The 25,016-nt window shown below is 46.9% G+C and overlaps 1 protein-coding gene across 1 annotated transcript in view; it reads left to right on the forward strand.

Annotated features, from left to right (window-relative positions):
- The window catches only part of LOC133342996 (protocadherin Fat 4-like), a 136,957-nt gene that overhangs the window by 67,987 nt on the left and 43,954 nt on the right, over positions 1 to 25,016 (forward strand). The window contains 7 exon segments of the mRNA XM_061552415.1: positions 12,400 to 12,531; positions 13,928 to 14,189; positions 17,463 to 17,506; positions 17,508 to 17,549; positions 17,551 to 17,799; positions 17,801 to 17,828; positions 24,064 to 24,689. Coding sequence (XP_061408399.1) covers positions 12,400 to 12,531; positions 13,928 to 14,189; positions 17,463 to 17,506; positions 17,508 to 17,549; positions 17,551 to 17,799; positions 17,801 to 17,828; positions 24,064 to 24,689 — 1,383 coding nt within the window.

The following is a 25,016-nucleotide window of genomic DNA, read 5'->3' on the forward strand; positions in this document are numbered from 1 at the left end:
CCCGAACCCAAGAGGCACGCGCACTCCGAAGTGGGTGGCAATCGCGACAGGGCGTCAGCGTTCAAGTGGCGGAGACCCTTACGATGTGTGGTGACAAAGTCATAGTCTTGGAGAATCTCCAACCATCGAGACAACTGGCCCGATGGTTGTTGAACCCGCAGGGCGTATTGTAGGGCCGCATGATCCGTACGGACGGTGAACCGCCGACCGTACAGATACGGGCGGTACTGCTGAATGAAATAAACAATCGCCAATAATTCCCGACGGGTAACGCAGTACCGCTGTTCGGCTGGAGACAGTACCCGACTACCGTAAGCCACCACATGCTCTACGCCCCCAATGAGCTGGGACAGCACGCCCCCGATGCCCGTGTTACTTGCGTCTGTATCGAGCAAGAAGGGTTGTGAAAAATCCGGGTAATTCAACGGCGGAGCCCCCACCAAAGCATTCCGGAGGGCGCGAAAAGAAGCCTCCTCCTCCGGCCCCCAATGAAACCTGACTCCCTTGGACGTCAAGGCATGCAATGGTTTCGCAATCGTAGCGAAGTCAGCCACAAATCGCCGATAATACGACGCGAACCCAATGAAACTCCTGACCTCTCCCACCGAGGTGGGAGTCGGCCAGGAGCTGACGCATTCCGTTTTGGCGGGATCAGTGGATATCCCCGAGCGCCCAACAATGTGACCCAAATATCGCACCGATTCGCAGAGTAAATGGCACTTCTGTGGTTTAAATTTCAAATTGGCAGCCCGCATTTTGAGAAAAACAGCACGCAACCTCTGGAGGTGTTCCTCGAAGGATTTGCTAAAGACGATGACATCGTCTAAGTAAATCAAACACGAATCCCATTGCAAACCTGCCAAGACCAATTCCATTAACCGCTGAAAAGTTGCCGGCGCAAAATGTAAACCCATCGGCAAGCGGTTAAATTGGAAGAGACCTTGCGGTGTACGAAAAGCAGTCTTAGGTTTTGATTCGTCATCCAGAGGAAGCTGCCAGAATCCTGATAGCAAATCGAGGGTGGAAAAGAATCGCGCACCGGCCAAGGCGTCGAGCGACTCATCCATCCGAGGAAGCGGGTACGCATCTGCCACAGAGATTTTGTTGAGACGCCGAAAGTCGACACAAAATCTCAGTGAGCCGTCATGTTTTTTCACCAAAACGATCGGCGCGCCCCACGGGCTGTTGGAAGGGGAAATGATATCGGCGGCTAGCATGTCATCAACAGCCGATTTGACATGATCCTTTTCGGCGGGACTCAACCGAAAGGGATTTTGGCGGATTGGCGCGCTGTCACCCGTGTCAATATGGTGTCGCAGCAATTTAGTACAACCAATATCAAATTTGTGTTGACTAAAAACGTCAGCAAATTCGCTCAGGAGAACTCGCAGCTGCGCGCGCTGCGAGTCGGACAGGTCCACTGAACCCGCGCAAAGCGCATCCAGCCATCCGTCATCACAGTCCGAATGCGGTCGCGACGGAGGATCGGTGGATACCTGACCCACGAGTGGTTCCTCATAGGGTACCGGCGTTGCGTGTGCAAGCACGGTCCCTTGAGGAACCACGGCCGTTCGCGATCCCACATTAAGGACTGCAATGAAGGGGTCCCCATCCCCTCTCACCATGGTCTGAGCCGCGAGCAAATCGGGTCCATTTACCCCGGCCCGAGATGGTCCCAACAAGACCCCCCGATCCGCAACCCCTTCATTAAACGGCCGACGCAACCTAAGAGGGACGAGCATCTGAGCCCCCGGAGGTACGCGCACAGTTTTTGTCACGAGCGCCTGCACGGTGGCAAACGCCCGGCGCTCCGTGGTGGGGGAAGACAAAAATGTAACGCGTCGGCCCGATGGGAGCTCAATGCACCCCTGGTCAATCAGGATGCGGATGGGCATTTTGGCCAAGAAATCCGTCCCCAACAGGCACGGAACCGCGAGTGAGGAGGAAACCAAAACAGGCCCGGATAATTTAATGTCTCCAATGCAGATAGTGGCGCGGATTTGCCCAATAATGCCCAGCGAGCCCCCGTTAGCAGCATAGCATGGCACGTCAACAGGGAGCAAGGGACGACTTTGAACGGGAAGGATGTTATAAATTAAATCAGATATAATGGTCGCCGATGCCCCTGTGTCAATTAAAATCCGCACCTCTACCCCATCAATATGACCGACCACCACCGATGATCCCGCCGACGCAGCAACGACACGATGGGCGAGCTCCGACCACTGACCCGGTTGGAGCGCTCGCCGCATTATAGAACAATCGCGCGCGACGGACGGGGAATTTGGAGCCCTGTTTGGTTGAGCGCGTGAGTGTGTGTCGGATGTGTGCGTGGGCCAAACGTGTGAGGTGCCGCGACTCGCCGTATTTCTCTGCTGGAGCTTGGGGGGAGACGGCGTGGCGTCCTGACGAGGTGTCGCCCCGCGCTGACGGGGAGCCCGGCATCCTGACGCAACGTGGCCTTGCAGGCCACAGTTGTAGCAGCGTGTGAGCGCCCCCGATGTCCTGGGCTGCTCCTGGCGGCTCGGTCCATTCCGAGCCTGTGGTGCCGCCGCTCTCCATTCCCCTCGCCGCTCCACCCCGCAGACCTCCTCCGATGGGAGGGCGGTAGCCGCCATGGCATGGCTGGCCGCCCCCTTTGCCGCCTTTCGACGCAGGGACCGCAAGCCCCCGTGGATGTGGCGCGCGACCAGCAGGGACGACATCTCCGCGTCGTCCTGAGCCAGGACGTTGACGTCCAGCTCGTCAGCGAGTAGCAGCAGCTTCTCGGCCACCATGGCATCCACTCCTTCCTCGTCCATCCTTGGGAAAGCAGCCTTCGCCAGAGCCAGGAGGGCCGTCCGGAAGGCCAGGGGTGACTCGTTGGCGCCCCGACTCCGATCGTGGAACAGCTGCCTGCAGTCCGAAGGCGGCCCATAGACGGCTGACAGCAGCTGCAACGCCAGGTGTAGAGTGGCGCGCTTTTCCCTCGGCGCCGAGGTGAGGGTAGCCAGGGCGTCGTTGTCCAGCATCGCTGGCAGCGCGCGTAGGGCCTCGGCGTCCGACCAGTTCGCCATCTCTTGATGAGCGATGAACCGCCTCTTGAAGCCGCCCCAATCTCCGTCAGCGCCGACAAATTCTTTAAGAGGCGGCAGACGCTGTTGTAAGGCGGCGTCCGTGGCCGCAGAACGCTCTCCGTCGCTCCCCGCCGATGATACAGTGTGGGCGGGCCGTGCACATGGCATCGCCGGTCGCTCCGATGTTGACGCGCCGGCCGGCGTTGATGATGTCACGGCTTGTGCTTGGCGCTCAGCAGACACGTGACGCGGGCCGGCCCCGCCCTCCGCTCGTACTGTAGATATGGCGGGAAATTTGACCGCGAGCCGCGTCGGGGTGGCGGGAAACGTCGCCCCGCGCCGGCTGCCGTCGTCGACCCGCGCTGCTCCTCCAGCCCCCAGCCGCGTGATCTCCTCCAACGCGGCGGCCGCGGCGTAGAGCAGGTCCGCCAGGCGGGAGTGGGCCAGCCGGAGTCCTTCGGCCGACGCATCCCCCTCCTCCTGTCGTAGCGGCGCGGGCGTACTCGGCCCCGGCTGCTCCGAATCGACCCCGGCCATCTCTGGTGGTGATTCGGCCGCGGCGTCTTCCATCTCCGACTCCCTGGTACGTGTCGTCCCTCGTGTGTCCATCGTTGGACGTTTACTTCTGACCCCAGATGTAGTAAGTATATATGGAGGCTTGACGACAGGATCGGAGGCACACTTATTTATTACACCAACACAGTTATCACAGGTCACTTGGCTACAGGGATTCTCGACAGCTAACCCCTCTAACCTATACCAATTCCTCCACTACGGGACTAGGGGAGGCTATTTGTCCCAGCTTGGTTAAGCTGGGATCCCGGCTCCCTGAGTCACCAGACCAGCTTCGTCTGGGCTCTCGGGGCCACGCCACCGGCTTGCCCTGGTCGGCCCTTATAAGGACAGCGAGCCAGGGGAGCTCTGGGGCCTACACTAGCTGGTCTTCCGTCTTCTCTGGTTAAAGCTGAGTCCCGACCTCGAGCCCTCGAGCTCATCACCTTTTATAGGACTCGCCCCCGAGGGGGGGCCCGTGGGGGATACACATGCGGACGTCGGTGCTAGCGCCACCCTTGTGTACGGCCGTAACCCCGCCCCTTGTGTTTGTTGGCCATCCGTGGCCATGCATAATCACACCTCAACATTCGTAGCCATGCGCAATTACACCTCTACAGTTGTAAGAAGACATACATGGCAAAAAGATATTACATTAATTCACGTTACGAGAGCTCACATCTTCAAAGTGTTTTGTTGTTGGATATTAACCAGAAAACAAAAGTAGCTGTATTGAATGCTCTGTGCCAAACCGCTAATATAAAAATAAATATTCCTACTCAACCGTTTTTTTAAATATGTGTATAAAATAATATATATGAAATATATATGTAAAAAAACATTTGATGGTTGAATGACTTTTTAATTTAAGTAATTTACACTTTTAATGATATATTACAGGACAGCATTCTCCGGAATATAACACACTCCAGAAATAAGACGCACCTCAAACCTGTGCCCGGTGTCAATAAAGTTATTCAAATATGGCAACACATACACACATACCTTCCAGATTATAATATCCCCCGCCAACTTTTGCTTTGAAATACAAGAGGAAGAAAAGTGCACCTTACTATCCGAAGAATATGTTTTTCATTTGAGGAAATATCCAATAGAGTACTGCTTTGGTCCAACATAAATGGAAGTGCATTATGTGAGGTTCCAGTAGGGGTCAGGATATGCAGATTTATCATAAACATTCAAAGCCACGAAACACACACGAGGATTGAACAGACAGGGTTTTCGTTGTGGACATTTTACGAAGTGGTGGGGTACTACGGCGTGAGGTGAGGGGAGTGGGAGTTGTCGGAGGCGAACGAGCGATATTTGGCTGAAATTACATCGGGATAAAATTGTATTGGACAAGCTAAGACGACTCATATTTTATAGGAACGCACGAAATACATTTAGACTCCCTAAGGAAGAATGGGAGGATTTGGTTTTCAAACAAATAAAAAAAAGTAACTTCATGAAAAAAAGTATGCTTTGACACGACGTTTTTTTACTTGATAAACAATCTTAAAGCGTTTAATTTATTATAAGCAAGGATGCCTTGGGCATGGCTGCATTGCCTCCTGGGCTGCAGTGAACTACAGTCAGGTTTGTTTTTTATGAGAAGTAATCCATAGAGAGGTAGCAGACCAGAGTCTGTGTCATTTTAAGACAGGACCACAGGCTGTAGTTCAAATTTAGAGGAGCACTTTAAAGATTATGTATTTTTTTTTACCTCCGAAATATTAATAAAACATATCTTTTCCTGTAAACACGCAGCACAAGCTGTGTGCTGCATTATAAGTGCTGCGTTGGGCAGGTGATATTTATATATTAAAACTGTGAAAGTTCCAGTGGAAATGGGTCGAAAACAGCGTTATTGTATTAACAGTTTGCTCTTCATAGCTTGGCAGCATGTATCTCCTAAACAGATACCGAACGGGAGTATTTTTACGTGCTTTTTGTAAATTTAATTGGAGGCTGCATAAATATGTTTTCTGTTGACACTGCATTTTTTTGTACTTGTGTGCTTAATATTATACATTACCATATTCCTATCTGTAACTTCCATCCTTTAGGCTCCGCTAAGAAGGGCATTTAAATATATTTGGGAATAGATTTTTTTAATGAATGTCTTAAATGATATACTTCATAGTTCAAGTCACAGTGCCCTTTGTTCAATGATCGTATTATCTCACGTTAGAATGTTTAACGTCCGTACGTACGGAATTGGTTAGTGATCTTAACAAGGCTTGGATTTTGTCAAAATTGACGTCATGGTCATTATTAATAGCCAGACATCTGTCAATTGACCCGCAATGATTCGATGAATTGTGTTGATTCAGAGTCGTGATTCTATTCAAGAATTGGTCTTTTTCGATCTCAATTTCCATGCTCTCGGTGTGTTATTCTCCATAATTTTTGTTCACCCCGATTAACACGATTGTAACAAACCGCGTAATATTCACAACTTGCACAAATCGTAATTATTATGATGACACTCGTTATTTGTCGTACGTATCACGATAGTCAGAATCAGCTTCTGTAAATAAATCTATGCATGGTTGAATGCCTATTAATAAGCTCTGAAAGCCTCTGGGTAAGACCACCTGGTTTCACTTGGCACATTTTCATTCTGGATCGCTGAACCTTTTCATGCATACGACGATCTTGCTTGTTTCGGATACACCAGTCGGTTCTCATGCTTGGTGCCCCCATAAAAAAAAGCATCACTGGGCAGATGTCAAATGTATGCTGAACGTCTATTAAATGCAGAGATCCGCGTGCACAAGAGCAGGTGCGAGGCTGAGCCTTGAGCCAAGAAAGCAATCAGACCATGTGCACTTCTGGCGAGTAAAGAGTCCTCTCTCTACTTTGGGTGCTGCATATGCTCAATAGCAGCCAACGTTTTTACCGTGGATTTCCGTCAACTGTGACACCATATTTTTGCAGTTAAGTGTAGCAAATAACGCTAATTTAAGTGGAAGGTTATGGCACTTCTTTGTACGGGAAATCAAGCGCTAGTTAATAAACTCAAATTCATATACAAGCCTTGCGGGAGGGACGTAGAGAAAGGGAGTTAGAAATGGTGATTTTCTGCAGCGTCAACCGCACAGCCTACTTGCAGGATAGCGGAGGTGAAGAGGTCAAAATGCCGAAGACTAAAAGCATGTTTGGTGCCCTGAGCTCCCTATCCCCTCCCAGTACTCCCACACTCATCTTCGCTGGATCCCGGCAGCAGGCGGCAGTGAGCAGATAAGCGATTTACAGGCTGCTTTGTTGGAAGGGGGCTTTGGAATTTTTTTTGGTTTTCTGACAGCTCCTTCATTCGCCCTCCTGTGAGCTCATTCAGTACAGTGCGGTGCCATCACGAATTAACGTTAAAAGTGCATTTTTAACCCGACCCTTATTTTTGTTATACATTGAAAATATTTTGTTTACATGTTGAAATTTCCGTTTGCAGCTTTAAATTGGATTTAATGTAATTAGCTGCGTAATTTGTATGACCGATTTTTTCTTATTTTTTTGCCAGTAACCTTTTTTTTTATCCCCCCCCCCTCCCCTCACCAAAAAAAGCACCAAAGACATCTGCAGGCTGATGTCATGAGGCATTTGATGATTCCAGTTCTAAAAAAGCACCCATTAATCAACTGAAAAATGCCGTAAGAATTTTAGGAGTTGGAGAAGCAACTTTTTGGCGTGTAGTTTTTTCCTATTGCCTCTTGAATTGACCTGAAGCAGGTCCTCATTGGTAGTCGTTGTGGTTATTTCTAGTTGGTGCAAAAAATAAGTCGATGAAGTCCATTCATTGACGAAAAAGATTCTAGTCGACAGCTTTTTGTGGTCCATCACTTGGACCCATTTCAAGATGGCGACCACTTCCACATTCTGCCTTCCGAAGGCAGGAAACCCCCCCCCCCCCCAACAAACTATACCCAGTGAGACACCGTTGATGCTCCCTGTAGCGTCCCTAAGTCCTGCCCATCACCTCCCATTCATGGGAACGGAGGGCGCTGCTACCTTTTAATTGCTAAATTTTTTTGTGTTATTTGATTGACTGAGTAATCAATCTAATAGTGTGTAGATGGATCTATGATTTAAATAATTGGATATCCCATCTCTAAACACAAATCAGTGGCTTATGCAGTACTTTTTCATACACCACTGTATGCCCTACTAACTCAATGAATAAGAAAAATGAGTGTGACTTGCTTTGGGTCCCAGTGTGCACTACATGCTATTTGTTCGCGTTTTCTAATCTGAATAGTGATCGTCGTTTGTCACGAATGTGCTCACGTGTCGCAGATAACGAACTCATGTGCGAGCAGTCCCACACACATTTCTTCTAAGGGATTGGTGGAGTTTGCGGGTATGATCTTGACAGGGTAATGAATGCAAGGCCGCTGGAAGAATTTAGGGCTGAATGCACTTTATTTACATAATGGGCTGCTCGGAAGTAAATGCAGTCCAATTATGTGTCATATACATTCCAGGAATAGTGTTTTTTATAAGCTTATTCTGGTGCACAGTATATTATTGTGCCCTGTGGTAAGAAATAGAGATACATTATTTACGTGTGTAGCATCTGGACACAATGTTTGTGTTTTTGAATGAACATAAATCATGTTTTATTGCAGGATATAGTCACACAAATATTTATGAAAGTAGTGAATGTTTTCAAATAGTTTTAATGAGACGAATGAATGTGGCAAGTTGATCCCGTCGAAATGTATGCAATACTGCACGCCGCTCACGATGGGAAAGTTATAACTGAAATTAGGGTTATAGGCTGCAGGTTAACTGTGCAGGCCATGCCTTGGGGTTTGGTGGTGATTTGAGCGTGCGCTTTAGGATTTTCAGAGGACGGGTGGTTTCAGTTATTGGTAGAACCTTTTTTTTTCTTTCTGGAGACGGTCATTCCTCGGGAGGGTTGCAGGTGGCACTTGGTCTTGCACTGCACTCAATTAAAAAAAATGCTGCTTTTTTTTTGCTCTGGGGCAGTTTCGGTTTGCGTTCCACTTTCACAAGCGGAGTTAGCTTCAGCACTTGCAGCTGTTGTTTTTATGTGGCCTGCACCCCAAAAAAATCCCATTATCTACACCCTTAATTGGACAAACCTTCTTTTTGACTTGTGCCCATTTTTGGAAGCAAGGAAACAGCCCTTCCCAACATTTTACTCCCATGTACCGTTAGCTTCCAATCTTGAGAAACAAATATTTTAAACACGTTTCTTTAAAACATTCTCTCGCGAGAAAAGGGGGCTGCTAAGCACTTCCATGATTATTATTTTTTAATCAAGGTAAATGTGATGATTACCTTGTTCTGATGAAATGTAAAAATGTAAGGCTCTATAAAATGAATGTGGCACGTAAAATATATAATTTAAATATCTCACGTAACTGCTCTATTCTCATTGACTGTCCTCGACAAAGCAATTCCAAAATTATTTCTCGGAAATGAAATTGGCTTTTAAAACATCACATTTACTTTGACTGAGGTGGAGTTTGGGGGGGGGAGTGATATACAATTTTAAGATGCTATAGACGATTGCATTCAATATACATGAAAAGTCACAACATCCTCAAATTAAAATGTATACAAAATAAACGTTGGTATTTGTGTCTCAAATTTGCCTGGCATTATTGGTCCACATAGCTCATTCAAAAGTTGCAATTTGTGTATACAGACTGTTCAGCGTCTCCAAATACAATATGTTTTAGTCCTTCAGTCTATTGGTTTTCCAGACCAATAATATCCCACAGTATTTGTTTAAGCAACCAAACTCTGGGCCGGTGTCAACCTTCTGAGTCACATCAGCAGAGTCGATCTTATTAAACAAATGCTGCCTGGTTGTAAGACGTTTTTACGAAGAGCCCCGTGCCCCATGCAACGCAAAAAAATATATAAAATCAATATTGTATACAAGCTCACAATGAGTTTGTCTTCAAAGGTTGGCTTGGTGCGATGAAAAGCACCTGTGGACTAAGACGCGATAAACGAGGGAATGTGTACCCTCTCATCACCAGGGCCCCATTCCTCCTGCAGGAAACAGCGGTGCCTATAATTAGGCCTTGCGGTAAAATGCAAGGACCGGCCCCGGTTCCCACGCAGAGGCACTGGCTCGTGCGAGAGGGGCGGGCGGCACGCACGCCTGATTTCCGCACGGGGCTTATCCTCCGCCCGCAGTCGTAGTAGCGGCAAACGGCGCTAGCAGTGGCAGGAAAACAGGACGGGAAGCGGTGACACAAAGCCCTTCCCTTAGCCAGACGCTGGCCCTCCAAGGCAGGCCCTTTATCCTTTCAAAAAGAATGAACAAAAATCCCACCCCCCCCCCCCCCCTCCAGCAACAACAACAGCACGCAGCTATAAATCTCTTCTTGGCACCTCTGGGATTGCTTGTGCGGTGTGACTTACTTCCTCTGCCGCTGCGCAAGCGACTGTCATTATTTAGTTTCTCGGTGCAAGTGCAATTTGTAAAATTGCGAGATCGGGGAAGCCCGTCGCCAAAAGATGAGCGTGCAACGTGTTTTGTAGTGCCCGTTGCGTGCGGGCATCGCTCATTTGTTGCCCACACGACGACGATGACACTTGAACTGACATCAAACGATGACACTTCGTTTGATGTCGGTTCGTTAAATGAACGTCAAGTTCGAGTTCAGTGTTAACGCTCTGTACTATTAACACGCATTCCAAAGAGTCTCATCGCTGCCAGGGGAATTGAAAAATAAAAGCTCTAAAACAGCTTTACCATAAAACATCTGCATGTTCCTTATGGAAAATACGTATTACTCCCATTAAAAGGCGACTCTCTCTCGAGAGAGAGAGTAAGCCTTAATTGCCGGTGCTGACGGATATTAAACGAGCGCGCATGTCGTGCCGATGCGGAACTCACGCCGGGCGGCGAAGGGGGTCAGAAATCCTAGAACGTTGTAACGGCTCGGGAACAATGTGGCCGTTTCTATTAGGCGGCACAAAGGGGGGAAGGAGGAGGAAATTGTTCACGGCGTGAGCCTCGAGGTCGGGCGGAGGGGTCTCGTCCTCGTCAAGTATGCCTTCGCTCTCGCCAGCCGTGAATCACGGACGCGCGAGGGGGGCTCGCCAAGGCCCCCGCTTGTTGTTACGTGTCTGAAACAATTTAGTGAAGGGGGGGGGGGCGGGGGTTCGTGTCATCGTTGCCACTCTTTGCAATGAGCTTTTTTTGTGTTTCTTCTGCTTTTCTTCTTTCGGTTGTGGCTTTTGGCTCTGCAGCGGCAAGGAAAGAGTACGCTGTCTCTTTCCACCACACTGGCATCGCCGACAAACTACTGCACTTCATCTCAGTATCTTCTTGGTTCGTTCGGTAAAGTCACGTAGAAGGGAAATAATAAAATAATAAAAATCAAACATAATAAAGTGCAATTCTCGGAAAGACGCTGTCTTTCCGACAGACCTGTTCTTCACCTGAGGACGGCTGCTTGCGTTGTGGCCGAAACGTCGTGAGAATTGTATTTTATTATGTTTTATTTTTATTTTTTATTATTTCCCTTCTACGTGACTTTACTGAAAGAACCAAGAAGATGAATCCCTGCAGTCACGAAAACTTTAAATCGAAATTTCATCTCAGTAGCCCAACCACCCACACTGACTTCAAGCGAACGTGCTGTATTGACACTCCATGCACTTGCACTTGAGTGCCTTAATGTGTTTGAGACCACTCATTCTTGGGAAAAAAAAACTGCTTACAATAAGATACTGCTCAACATACCAAGTGCAATGTTTAAAGATACAGTTCTGTGGTATATAAATAGAAAGTACAGTAAAAATGTGTTGGTATGCCCATGACTTTGGCTGATACCGAATGTTTCATTTTAAATCTTTTGCTGTTTTATTTTAAATGTAAACACATGAGAGGGGAGCACTCTATGTTAACGGTTTCTTTCAAGCCATTTGAAAAGAAAATATGCACTAAAGGCAGCTCCACTCACCGCCTGGAATTCTGCAAAGTTTGTTTTATTTAAAATATTGGGAAAATATATACCTCACTTTACAAACCGGTAACATGTAGGTAAGATTCTTATTCATTGGCTACCTCTTTCAAAGTTTAAAGTTTTTTTTTTATTTCAATCTGATGGCAGTATGTGAGTGAGTGTGTGACTGACCTCTGAAGTGAATAGTCAGACTTGAATCTGGAGAAAATTTAGGCGACAGAATTGGTAAGAATGTTGATTTTGGAAGCTTTTTATCCCTCCATTTTGTGAAACCAAATTATTTTAAGTTTATCTCATCAGGGAAAACCCACGAATGGAATGATTGCAAGATGTACAGCTGAATATATTCTATGAAGAACATCAAACATTCTGCCCCGGTGACTGGAAGGTGTTACTTATTTTAGCTTCGTTATTTCAATCAGCTTTGTTATTCTGAGACTACCTTTCAAATTAGGCAGGCATTTACCCATTTGTGGCAAATTTTTTAAGCGAGATTATAATCAATAGAGAGTGGGTAATTTTTGTTAAAAAAAAAACATTTATTTTGTCACGCATGTTTGAAGTGTAAAGCAATCTCCCCACATCGCCGACAGGGACAGCTCTGCAAACCGCACACTTTAGGTGGGGGGCGTGCGGTCTTGCTATCGCCCGTGTGCAAGTGGGGCCAGTGGATTTGTTTCTCAAAGGAAACTCAAATTGATAAAAGAAGCATATCTCACACACGCGCACACTGATGTCGGAAGCAGCCCGGTGCTTCGGCGACGCACATCACGAGGGAGAAGAGTGTGGGCCGTTTGTTTACGCGCCCTTGCGACGCGCGCTTCCACCGCCAGGTGGAAATATCGGTGGAGGACGTCAACGACAACCCGCCGGTATTTGCCGTGCCGGAGATGGAGCTGGAAGTGGAGGAGAACACCGGAGAAGGGGAGGTCATCTTCACCCTGAGCGCCACTGACGCCGACCAGGTGGGCCCAACCAACAAAACACGTTCCTACTCTTAGGTTTTTCGGTAAAGTCACGTAGGTAAAAAATAAGTAATAAATAATATATTTTAAAAAATTATAGAAATAAAATAATAAATCACGACGTTTCGGAGGCAACACAAGTCTCCGTCATCAGGTGGGACCGTCACAGCTAGGTTTACTGTCTCAAGTGAGGCAAAATTCCAAGAGTCAAGCTCTTAAATACAAGTTAAGGGGGGGAGGGGCTTATCTGAATGTGGTAGCCAGGGAATGGAACGTGGGGGGTGGGCGGGGCTACAAGCGAACAATCGGTGATTTGTCGACCTGTGCAAGAGAGCAATCGGTGTACCTCGACCTAAACAGGTGTTGGCTGAAAATCTAAATACAAAAAAGCAGTACTGTTAAACGCTGGGGATGTCAACACTCGGTAAAGTAGAAAAGTACCTGTCAAATAAGATGGTACAAATATGTGTAGTTAAAACTTTTTTACATGGTTAATAACATCTTTCCAATGATTACTCAGTTTGTACCCATCATCACGGTTGAAGTTATGTCTGTGTTTGTATATCTGGATGGCTTCGTGTACAAACCTTTTATGGTAGCCAGGAGGTTTGCAGAGCACCTTGGTCTCGGAAAAGACAATCTCATGGGAACCCGTTTTCTCAGGTGCAGCTATAATGCAGTCGCTTAAACCGAAGCCGATCATTGTTGATATTGCCAATATTGACCAGGTGCATGCAACTGCCAAAATGTTTCCTCCGCTGGAATTTGGACACTGGGAGGAAGCATTTTTGGCAGGCTATACCTTGTTTTTTCCAAATGTATACTAAACTTAAAAGTGTCCTATTCGCAGTGTCAGGAGAATTAAATATATATTTTTTTATTGGTAACACCCACAGCTTGTGCCGCCATGTGGTAGCATTGTGTTACATTTCTCCCCCACTGTGAGGATTAATGTGTATTGCTGTAGAAGAACATGTGATGCCCTAAAAATGAGCACAAGCAGTCTGGGCCCTGATAAACAGCCTCCTGGCTCTTTTCCTGGTAAAAGAAAAATGTGTGATATTGCGTTGGCAGTGTTACACAAACATAATGACAAAAACTGAACAAATTGGTCTGTAACACTCCCACAAAGGGAAGGAAGAAATATATAACGAGTGATGTTTTTGGGAAACAGTCCCCATAGTGTATAGTGCAGTTTCAAACTAAAACGCGCTCGATTTCCCTGGCCCATCTATACATCTCTCTACGATGAAGAAGGGACATTGCCCGAAAATTTATTTTTCTTTGCGATGAACTGCATGCCAATGGCCCAATTCTGTTTATTTGTTGACACTCGCAACATTACCTGTGGCGTTACAAATGCAACCTGTTTCTGTGGGTTATCCCGCACCGGCAGGGCCAGAATGCGCTGGTGACCTACAGCGTTTTGAGCGGGTCGGAGGGCGCGTTCGTGGTGGACGCCGCGTCGGGCGTCCTGCGGGCATCCCGTCGGCTGGACCGCGAGGAGAGGGCCTCCTACGTGCTGATGGTGCGCGCCAGCGACGGGACTCACGCCACAGACGCGCGGCTCTCAGTCGCCGTTCGCGACGCCAACGACAACAGCCCACGCTTCTCCCGACACGCGTACTCCTTCGACGTGGCCGAGGATGCAGCCCCAGGTAATCCATCAGCGTCCCACTCACTGCAACGGCCGCACGTGCGTCTCCTGACATAAATACGACTTACGTGGCCGTCGATCCTTGCACCGTCACACAAACTTCGGTTATCCTCGCTGCGGTTATTTTGGCTAACCATCGAACAAAGACAGTTACTGGATCGCGCGCTTTCAGATGCTCTTCTGCGGCCGTCTGGAATGCTCTTCCGACATTAGGAAGCCACTGGAGCTATGCACTTTTAAGTCTTGATTGAAAAGTAATTTTTTGTGTTAAGTTTGTTGTCCTTTCCCGCAATTCCGATTAGCATGGTTGGCTATGTACGGTGAGAAAGAAGGTCAACATACATGCATTAATACGTATGCAGAAACCTGCAAATGTGATCGGTTTTATAATTAAACTTTTTCCCCCAAAATGTTTTTCTTCCAGTTCTATTACCAGGGATCAATCATGCGATAAGACAAAGGGCGTGATTGATGTAGAGTTTTGATTCTGCACGTTTTCTTACCTCTAGAGTTATGCAGACATTCAACAACAATTATTGAGCATAATTCATCAACCAGTTTTTGGCACGATTCGATGTGTGGAATGGCTGAAGGCCCCCATTCTGCATTAAACTCCCGCTGTCGGTGAGTAGCTGGGGAAGTACCAAGGAAAATCTGAGCTTTGCATGTTCTGGTCAGAACTAGTTGCAGAGTAGTGCATCGCTTGTATGTGTGTACGTATGCTGCAACTTATTTTGCACCGTACGTAGCCAACCATGCTAATCAGAGGAGTATGGGAAGGACAACATTATGGTAGAGAAGATCCCTTCGAAAGATACAACTGAGATCAGTTCAAGTGACATTAAATTGATCTTAGAAATGGGTAAGTGTACCTAAGGGCACATTTTCTCACATGCCCTGCTATGGAAAAATGTTCGCTGTCAAAATAAAGTAAAAAAAAAAACTATTTTAAAGCAATTGCTTTTTTGTGTGGCCGTTGGTGACCCAGCTGATACCATCAACTCACTATGCTTTGGAAATCTAGTGTGAGCATGGGTGGCTGAGTGAATTCAGACTCACGGTCTTGGTGGGGCCGGCTCAATTTCCTGACCTCTGAGCCACCTGGGGAACTTTTCTCAGAAACGTGGCTGTTTTTAACAGTTATTTTTTTATTTCTACTTCATATATAGGCGTTGTTTCTTTATTTCTTTCTGGTAAGTTAGTATTTCCATAACGTTATTTATTTTAGCTTATCCTCTAACCTGTTAGGCATTTTAATCCACCTGTTTCAGATTAATCCTATGCAATCAAACATCAAAACTGCAATCCACGGTTCAAGTCCGTGTTCCGTAACTCCTCATCTTGTTTGTGTCCTCTCTGTTCTTTAATGTTTGCTACTCTAAGCGCAGACCTATATTAAAGATCCATTCACCACAAACCTCAAAGCCACTTATGAGGAAATAATGTCAGTTAAGATGTTCAAAAAGGTCATTAAGCTAATGTGAGGCTTTTTGTAGCTTTCATTATGTTTCCAGAGCATTTATGGAATGCTGTCAAACGCATGTATTTTGAGATCAAGTATATGCATTGCACAGATTGCCTTTCGAATGCCATGGACACGCATTGGCCATAGTTTAATACAAACTGTAATGACGTTTTAAAAGTGTACATGAGGGGAAGTGTTGCAGCAGAGTGATAGAATTCTCGATATACTTGCTATTAACTTTATTTACTTCTTTAGCCAGATTTGTTTTATTGTCAGCACAACGCAATTAAAATGATGCAATATTTGTCACCAACGGTTGACCCTAAACCCTGTTTACGGAGCCCTCTTTGCTGGAGATGGTCCAAATTGAGGTTGATGTTATTCCTGCTCCGAGAAAAAAAGTACGGGCACCATGTGAATATCATCAGCACGTGGCAAGCGTCCAGCTCTCAAATATGCAACCCATGTCCCAAACGGGCTGTTTTCCATATGAGTGTAAGTAAAAAAACAAACCCATCTTGGCTTTAAAAAAAATGACGCTGCTTGCAGAACACAAACCAAAGCCTGGTAATGAATGCATTCAATCTGACTTCACTGTGATGATATTCCTCGATGATTAGCAGACGATTATAGTTAAGGCCATGTCCATCATGCTGCTTGGTGGCAGTCTTCTATCAGTCGGCTTGAACGGCTGGTGCAGATTAGAACTCACGCTGTTGCTTGGCCTTGCGGAGGAGCAAAATGTGCAGATTCTCAATTGTAATATTCTTCCTTGTGCCTTCCCTATACATCAGCCTTCCGAATCCCTGAATATCTCACGTAGCTTATTGCACGATGACCCCAACGTAAATAACTCTGACAGAAATGTGGCTTCCACCATTCGTGCATACCATATACCACCCATGATTTAAATCAACATCAGGTCTTGTTTGATTATTATCACAACGACTAGGTTCGCAGTGCTCGGCGGGTGTGAGGTTGTGAATAACTATAGGGGTGTCTTCATGGATGCGGTTTTCCACGCGGTTGCATCTCAGCGGGGAGAAATCTCCACCGTCGGGAGATTTTTGGCTGCCAAATTTTCACCCAGCAGTCTGCGGGTTGCTACTTTCTTTTCTTTTTTAAACGTATTTATTTAATCAACACGAAACGCATAGAGGGTGAGAAGGGTAGTGACCAGGGGACAAAGTAACAGGGAAGAGGAAGCAACAAAAACAAATCAAATATGAGGTGCACAGCAAGTCAGATTGTTACGTCACTGGCACCGATCGAGCGGGGTCAATTGACGGCTCCAGGAAAAGGTCCCAGGTGCTATTACACAACAACGTAGCATATAAACTAAACAAGCATGAAACTATTTTTTTTTGTTTACCAAATAAGGCCTACTGAGCTATAGAGCTCTTTTTGAGAAGAGACCTGGCCACTTGATAGCCCAACGAAGTGGCTTATCATGTGGAAATGTATTTCAGCCAAGTACTCTAAACTCATGATGTTGTTTCTAAATGTGGAGGGAAAAACCGGAGAACCCGGAGAAAAATCCACACGACCACGGGGAGAGAGACACGCAAACTCCAAATATACAGCAGGCATCAGGATCGAACCCACAACCTCCTGTAAACCAGACGTGGAAGTTAACATCTCGCCACCACGGCGCCCCCACTCGTTGTGGACTGTGGTATAGCCAGATATGTGAATAAGTGTTGAATTAGTGAACATCTATTGGTGGACACTATTACACCACCACGTACAAAACACCAACAGTGGATTTGTGTCGTTCATCTGTCGGGGGCCCCGTGCTGCCCGGCGCAGGCGCGGTGATCGGCGCCGTCCTCGCCAGCGACGCCGACTCGGGTCCCCTTCGGCGAGGTGACCTACGCACTGGCGTCCTCGGAGGACAGCGACTGGGCCTGACGGGGCCTTCGGCCTGCACCCCGTGACGGGCGCGCTCAACGTGACCCGGCCGCTGGACCGCGAGAGCCGCGCGTGCTACGTGCTGCGCGCCCGAGCCACGGACGGCGGCGGCCTCGTGGCGACGGCGCGCCTCTACGTCAACGTGCTGGACGCCAATGACAACGCGCCCTCCGTGCAGAGCGACTCGCTCGCGGCCGAGGTGCCGGAAGATGCGCCGCCCGGCACGAGCTTGCTGCAGCATCAGCGCCACGGACGACGATGAAGGTAGAGCGAGCGGGGGAGAGCCTTGCCGTGCGTCCCGGTGGTGGTCAGCTGGAATTGTTGTTTATTTTTGATGCCAGGAAGATTTTCGCAAGTTCACATGTTGTTTGTTGTCGGCCTTTAACTTCGTACTGCTGGACGAGGGCATCCTCAACTCTCTTTCATTCCTTTTCCCAGCTGCTCCTGTGCAGTGGTGACCTCTAAACTCCGCTCCTCTGCTTCTTTTGCCATCTCTCAGTGTCCACTGTAGTTGAGTCTGTCCTTTGTCTCCCATCAGGTAGTTCTCATGACAGGTGCTGCCCATTTCCACTTGAATGTTTTTGCTTTAAAGACAGCGTCTGTTACCCCTCTTCTTTCACGTATGTCTTCTTTCCTTTACCCGTCTCTTCGACTTACTCCTAACAGCCTTCTGAAGTGCATCTTCTGACATACCAAGTTCTCAGTAACTCTCAATAAATTCAAGAAACATGTTAACACTTATCTATTAATCCTTCGCTGTGTGTTGCCTACGAAGCGTTTTGGGCCTTTGGACCTGTACTCAGCAACCGTGATAAAAAAACAACGGTGAGACATTGCTAACGATTGCTTTGAACAACGTGGCCGCTTGTGAGCCGTTGTTTTTGCTGGAGTGGAGCGACACCGTCGAGTGTGAATAGCGCCAAATGTCACATGCCCCCTGTGGACATTCGGATTCTTTTACATAAGATAGTTGCAGCAATGGTGAGTGGATGTGGCTCCAAATGTCACGCCAGTGGGTATTTGTCAGGCTCTTGTAATTGTTTTTAATTGCAAGTGGAATTTTATAATAGAAATAATATTCACCGGCTTCATCATTACCTGTCATTACCCCTTGCAATACAAACTTCAAAGGGATGATATCTGGTTGTTTGGGTTCGGGTTCTGGTGGATTCTTGGCAAGCCAGAATTCTTGGCAGGTTCCTTGTAGCGTGACGTATAACAGTTGGCATTGGAGGTCGAAGGTATTAAAGGGCAATGAAAGTAACACGATTGTTCCAATCTCTTTAATGGCTTCAGCTTTGCAGCAAAAGGAAAAAAAAGCACCTCCAAGAAACCTGAAAAATGAAATACTGTACCCTCACTGTAGCATAAAGTCTCTCGTATTACGAATTGAGGCTTTTGTTGTTGCAAAGTTGGAGCTGAAAAAAAAAAATATACGGGAACACTAAAAGTGAAACACACGACCTTTCCCCACGTGCAGTGTTCATTTCGGGACCATCAAATCGTTTATCTTATTTTACCATGTATGGATAGAGAGCGTGCTCTCACCGAGCTTAGCGCAACTTTGTCTGTGCTATAAGCCGTAGGCGGGTGGGAGGTGTGCCATTACCCTCTGGCAGGCAGCCACCGGTTGGGCGATAAGTCACCTGACGGAGAAGGGCTTCAGCGCGAGCGGCGGTCTCGGTACTCGTGGATGCGTGCCGTTGGAGCTGCGCACGTGAAGTTTTGGTTTTTCCTTCCGCTCTTTTTTTTTATTCAGTGACAAATTGTCTTATCATGACTCCAGAGCCTCTCACCCCCACCCCACCCCCCCAAAGGACTCCGGCCTCATTGTTCAGCAATATTAGTCTCCTGGACACAAGGAGAGAGCGCGAGACAGAGCGCGCAAGACAAATTATTTGGAATGCCGTGGAACCCACTCATTTCAAGATAGATTGCTACCTTGTATCGGAGTATTTTATTTTCATTTATATATTTTTTCATGTTAGTGCTTAAAGTATGACTGTTTCCGCAGTTCATAAATCAGTGATTTTTTTTTGATGTACGATTCAAAAATGTTGCCAATAAGTATAGTAGGTTAAGGAGGTTATTTTAGGCGATTCTTGAAACTGTCTTCTGGTGATTTGAAACATTGGGGGAAATATTAGGAGTGTTTTATGAATACAGACTGTTCACATACAGTATGTCTACACAGCAGCATTTGAGCCACGTTACACTTTTCAGCAGCGTGTTGCCAAACAAAAAAACGCTCAATTATACGATTCGTTTTGCTATTTCATAATGAGGGAACACATCCGCGAGGACATCGACTGCGGAAATTTAGTCATAAATCAGCACACGTGCAGCAGCTCCACAGACCCATTGCATCGGAAGAACGTGTGAAACAGCCAGGGCGTTGGGGAGGCCATCTTCCAGCAGTGGATAGATGCGTGGCTGATGATAATGATGTCCACGTAACTGAGTGACTTGGGCTTGATTGAGCCTCACTGAAGAAAGGGCCGGGTGAGCCCCTCGACTCAAGCTCTCCTGCCACTCCCCGTGCGGCAGGGGGTCAGCGCGTTGTCCACGGAGTTCGCTCTAATGTGGCCCGTACGTCAAGCTGTCAAAGGCCTTGTTTTGGCGGTCCGCCTACTTTCAGGAGCAGTTAAAATATTCCAATAATAGTACATTGAATGCCCTCACAGGCCCGCGTTTATTATGGAAATTTATGTTCTCGGTACGTTGGCCCTTATGCCATAACTCATTGACAGATCAGCATATAAGGTCGGTATTAAGCGTATTTAATCAGTTTAACACTTAGGCTTTTGCGACCAATATTAACCGTAGCCGAGTTTTTTTGGGGGGTTAGATCGCGTAGATATAAATCTTTTGTTATGTGTCGTGGTGGCGGGTTTAATGACACATTTTATTTATGCGATCTAACCCAAAAAAAACTTCTTATGAAGTGTATTCAATGTTAGCTTTCGTGCAACATTTTAAATATATTTTTTACAATAATTTGTACACTCCATCTCATAATTTGTGCTACCTAAAAGTAGACTTGCAGTAAGTATTTACAATTATGAACTTGCTATGGCAATGAGGTCAATTAACAAGTGTGAATAATGAATCAAATGTATGCCGCAATTGGTGGCAACTTTGTTCCCACCAAAACATATTTTGTTTACATAGAAATATACAACACTTTCTCCATCCACTGCTGGATGAAGGCCTCCCCACGCAATGTCGTTCATGGGATTTTTTTGGCCGTACACTACCTGTTGGCCAACATGAGGTTGGTGAATAGGGGGCCAGGATCGGTTCAGATATCACTCGTGACTGATGTTAACCATGGCTGGGATTCAAGCTGAGATGTCTGGGTTCACAGTGTCTGTGCTAACAACTGTGCCACCGCTCCACCCCGTTTTTAAATTCATGATTTTATCTCAATTAAAATATTTGGCTAAATTTGGAATAAAATTAGACACGTAGGAATTGTATTATATTATGTCCATTCTGTACATATGCTGCATAGAATCAATATTACATGAGATAAATAATGTATGTGTGATTGTATTATCACTCTGTGAACTTAGTTTGAATACATAGTTGTCAGAACGCTGCTCCCTGGATACAAGCTCCCTTCACTCGGCTGTCCAGATATGGAGCTGCTTCCCTGAACACATTGTCGGTGAAATCACCGATTCAGGCCTTCAGGCCTTCAAATGCCGCGCGCATGGACATCTCCTAACTTCACCACACGCCTTTAGGGACTGAGTCTTTGAGCTGCAGTGAACCAACGATAATGCCGATTGGACGTGCTCATGTCTGATGTGGCTCTTGTTCACAATTCCACCCAATAAAAGCAAAGAGCCAATGTTATGTCTATTAATATCCACCTATATGTCACCAAAGATTGTGTGGATTCTGTATAAATTAAATCAATATTTAATTACATGAGTACACATTTTCTTCTGTTATAAAGGTAACCCGAGACATTCTTTGAATAAAAAATATTAATGTATATATGCACACTTTGGCCTTTCTGTAAATGCGTACACATTATAAAAGCAAAGAGTTATTTTTTTAAATATCAGTTAGCAGAAGAAGGTAATTGATGCCTTCTGCTAAAGAAGAAAATGCACTATTCATTATAAAGTTTTTTGGGTTAGATCGCGTAAATTAAATTTGTCGTACACCCACCTGCTCCCCCACACCGCCAAGGTTTGTGACGTGAACAGAACGTGTCAATTAGTTACTGCTTCAGCACCACCAGCGCCTTAGAGAGCAGCCCCCACGGCATTTACAACGATAGTCCACTTTGTTGACACCAGGCAGAAATTGGTTTGAGCTGAGGAGGGAAGAAGGGGGGGGGGGCGAAGAACAAATTGTTGTACAGGTCCGAGAGAAGTATTCTGCGAACAATTATTCACACCGCTCAAGCGAAACCACATCCCGTCCAGAAAAAGAACAGAAAAATAGGTTTACATGGCATTTGAGGAATCGCATCAGCCAGATTGTGCCGGCAGAGCAAAATGTGTATTTTTTTTTTCTAAAGAGGTTCGGAACATTTAAAAAAAATTGCATGCAGCTGCTTTCCAATTCAACCTGTTTATTTACCGTAGAATGTTGCTTTTAACGTTCCGTGGAAGTGGATGATTGGGCTGAGACCTCGTGAATGAATAAACCTGAGAGTGGTGTTGCCGTAAAAAATTTAGCAGGGTTATTTAATTTTGTGAAATAAAAAATAAAGCAGATTGGAATGTATATAAGGGTGCGTAGTAAAGTCTTGAGAATGGAACAATAAAAATACAGACTCACTCTAAACTACTATACTTTAGACATGACACAAAAGAAGGTAGTAACATTCAAACGGACATTATAAGCCAAATCCTTTCTTTATCCATAACCATAATCCTATGCATAAAACCCCACCCATTTGTGCAATTTTTAGTTCTCATAACGTTTCTAAAATTATTATTGTCAATCATCGATTGCGTTAAAAGGATGGCAAATCAGCTTGTTTCGTTTTTTGTTGCTGCAAACTCTTTGTCTTTCCATCACGTTGCACCCAGTCATTCATCCGCCTTAGCCCGGCTGATGTACAAGGCTCCTGGCACTGTTACGAATTGCACATCAGTTCAGGGAATGCACTGAAGCACGGTCGTGTCGGAGGTGCGAGGTCTCGCATTACGAGTGCTTTTCAGGACTGCAAATGTGGAAGAGTACAAAAGTCCTCGCCTCTGCACTTTAATGCCCCCCACCCCCTGCACACCCCCCCCCCCCCATCTCAGGCCATATTTCACTTCCCAGTAACGTGTTAACCCTAACGCTGGAAAACGAGGCCTATGATAAATCACCACTGATGTATTTGGTCGTTACTGAAGGCTCGGCTGAGCATCCAGTTGCTTGTCTTCTGTGAGGTTATGCATAGCTGGAGGGTTGTGGCAGTTTACGGAGAAACTCGATATGGAATTTAAAAGCTTGCTCGGGATCACATGCGGTTTGTTGTAAAATGTTCGGACTGTAATTATGTTATACAAGGGGCAGAACCAACCCATTAAAACCTCTCCACGCATATTATGTTGCACATGCATTCGAACGACTGAATTTTCACCTTTTCCTATCCGCAAAGTGTCGTACACATCCATACACGGCGCTTTCAAACGGACATTAGGCCAGTCTCGGGTCCTCGAGATTAGTTCTTCGGGCCTTGACGTCAGTCTGAGAGCGATGTCTCGGGTCTCATCCTTGGCCTTGGTCTCAAGGGTGTGGCCTTGGTCTGAGGACTTTGCTTAAGTGGCCCGAGTCTTGGCACTGACCTCAGCATAGAGAATCTAGCCTTGACTGCCCTTGACAATGGCCTTGACCTCAGCTCAGCCTTGTGACCCTTGGTCTCGACCTCAGACTTGGCCTTGCGGGTCCCCGCCTTGCATCCAGACTCCATTGTGCACACATCAGCATTGCTCTGTGGCTGTAGCTCCGTGCAATTATTTACTTTGCTCACAAGGAAAAAAAAAACTCAAAGAAAATATACAGCTTTGAGAGTTATAAAACATTGTAACAGGGATCTGTGTTATCTCATTAGAAACGTTGTTTTCTCTCATTCGGAATTTGAAAGTTAATAGGAATTTGAATTTCGATTTAAAGCTTTCGTGACTGCAGGGATTCATCTTCTTGGTTCTTTCGGTAAAGTCACGTAGAAGGGAAGTAATGAAATAATAAAAATAAAACATAATAAAATTATTCTCACGACGTTTCGGCCACAACGCAAGCAGCCGTCCTCTTCACCTGAGGACGGCTGCTTGCGTTGTGGCCGAAACGTCGTGAGAATTATTTCATTATGTTTTATTTTTATTATTTTATTACTTCCTTTCTACGTGACTTTACCGAAAGAACCAAGAAAAGGAATTTGAATATTTGTATTGATGGATTTTATTTTTGACACAAATGTTCGGCAATGGGTCGGTTCTGTGTCGCGCCTCACGACGATCGGTCCCCTTCGCCGCTTCTCCCCCAGGCGTCAACGCCGAGTTGGACTTCTCCATCTCCTCCGGCGACCCCGAGGGACACTTCGCCGTGGGCAACGACGGGCAGCTGAGCGTCGCCCGCGCGCTCGACCGGGAGCGCCAGTCCTTCTACAACCTGGTGGTGCAAGTCGGCGACAGGGCGCGCCACCCGCCCGCCCGCCTCTCCTCCACGGTCCGCGTTTCGCTCATCCTCACCGACGTCAACGACAACGCGCCCGCCTTCACGTCGCCCCGCTCGGCTCTCGCGCCCGAGGACAGCCCCGTGGGCGCCGTCGTCGCCACGGTGCAGGCCGTCGACCCGGACAGCGGCCGCAACAGCTACGTGGAGTACGCCCTGGCGACTGACGGGGAGGAGGGCGGCGGGGGGGCGGGCGCGGGGCCGGGCCCTTTCGCGCTGAACACGGTCACGGGCGAGCTGCGGCTCGTCCGCGAGCTGGACCGAGAGGCGCGGCAGTCGTACGCGCTGACAGTGCTTGCCGTCGACAAGGGCCGGCCGCCGCTGACGAGCACGGCGACGCTCACGGTGACCGTGGGCGACGCCAACGATAACGCGCCGCGCTTCCCGAGACGCGAGTACGAGGCGGCCATTGCGGAGGACGAGCCCCCCGGCACGGAGGTGAGCGGGCGAGGACGCGCCGTCGAAAACGGCGTGCGCCAATGTGAGAGGTGTTTGGTGAAAAGGATACCAGGTCATCGGGTTGCCGAGTCAGAGTCAGAAGCTTTATACTGGAGGAGGAATCCAATGAGCTGAAAAGCTCTTTTCACAAATGTCCAGACGGGGCGGGTAATAACGTTGCCACAACAAACAACACAAAAAACACGATAGGAGTGCAAAGTACAAGAAAGGTAAACAAATCACACAAACACAAACAAACGCAAACTAAACCATCCCCATCCTACCAGACAAAGCCCACTGAGGTATTTTCAAAAGTGACCTGGCCAC

Source organism: Lethenteron reissneri, chromosome 16 (genome assembly GCF_015708825.2).
Source record: "Lethenteron reissneri isolate LAM-NWPU_2019-01 chromosome 16, ASM1570882v1, whole genome shotgun sequence".
Taxonomy (NCBI): Eukaryota; Metazoa; Chordata; class Hyperoartia; order Petromyzontiformes; family Petromyzontidae; genus Lethenteron; species Lethenteron reissneri.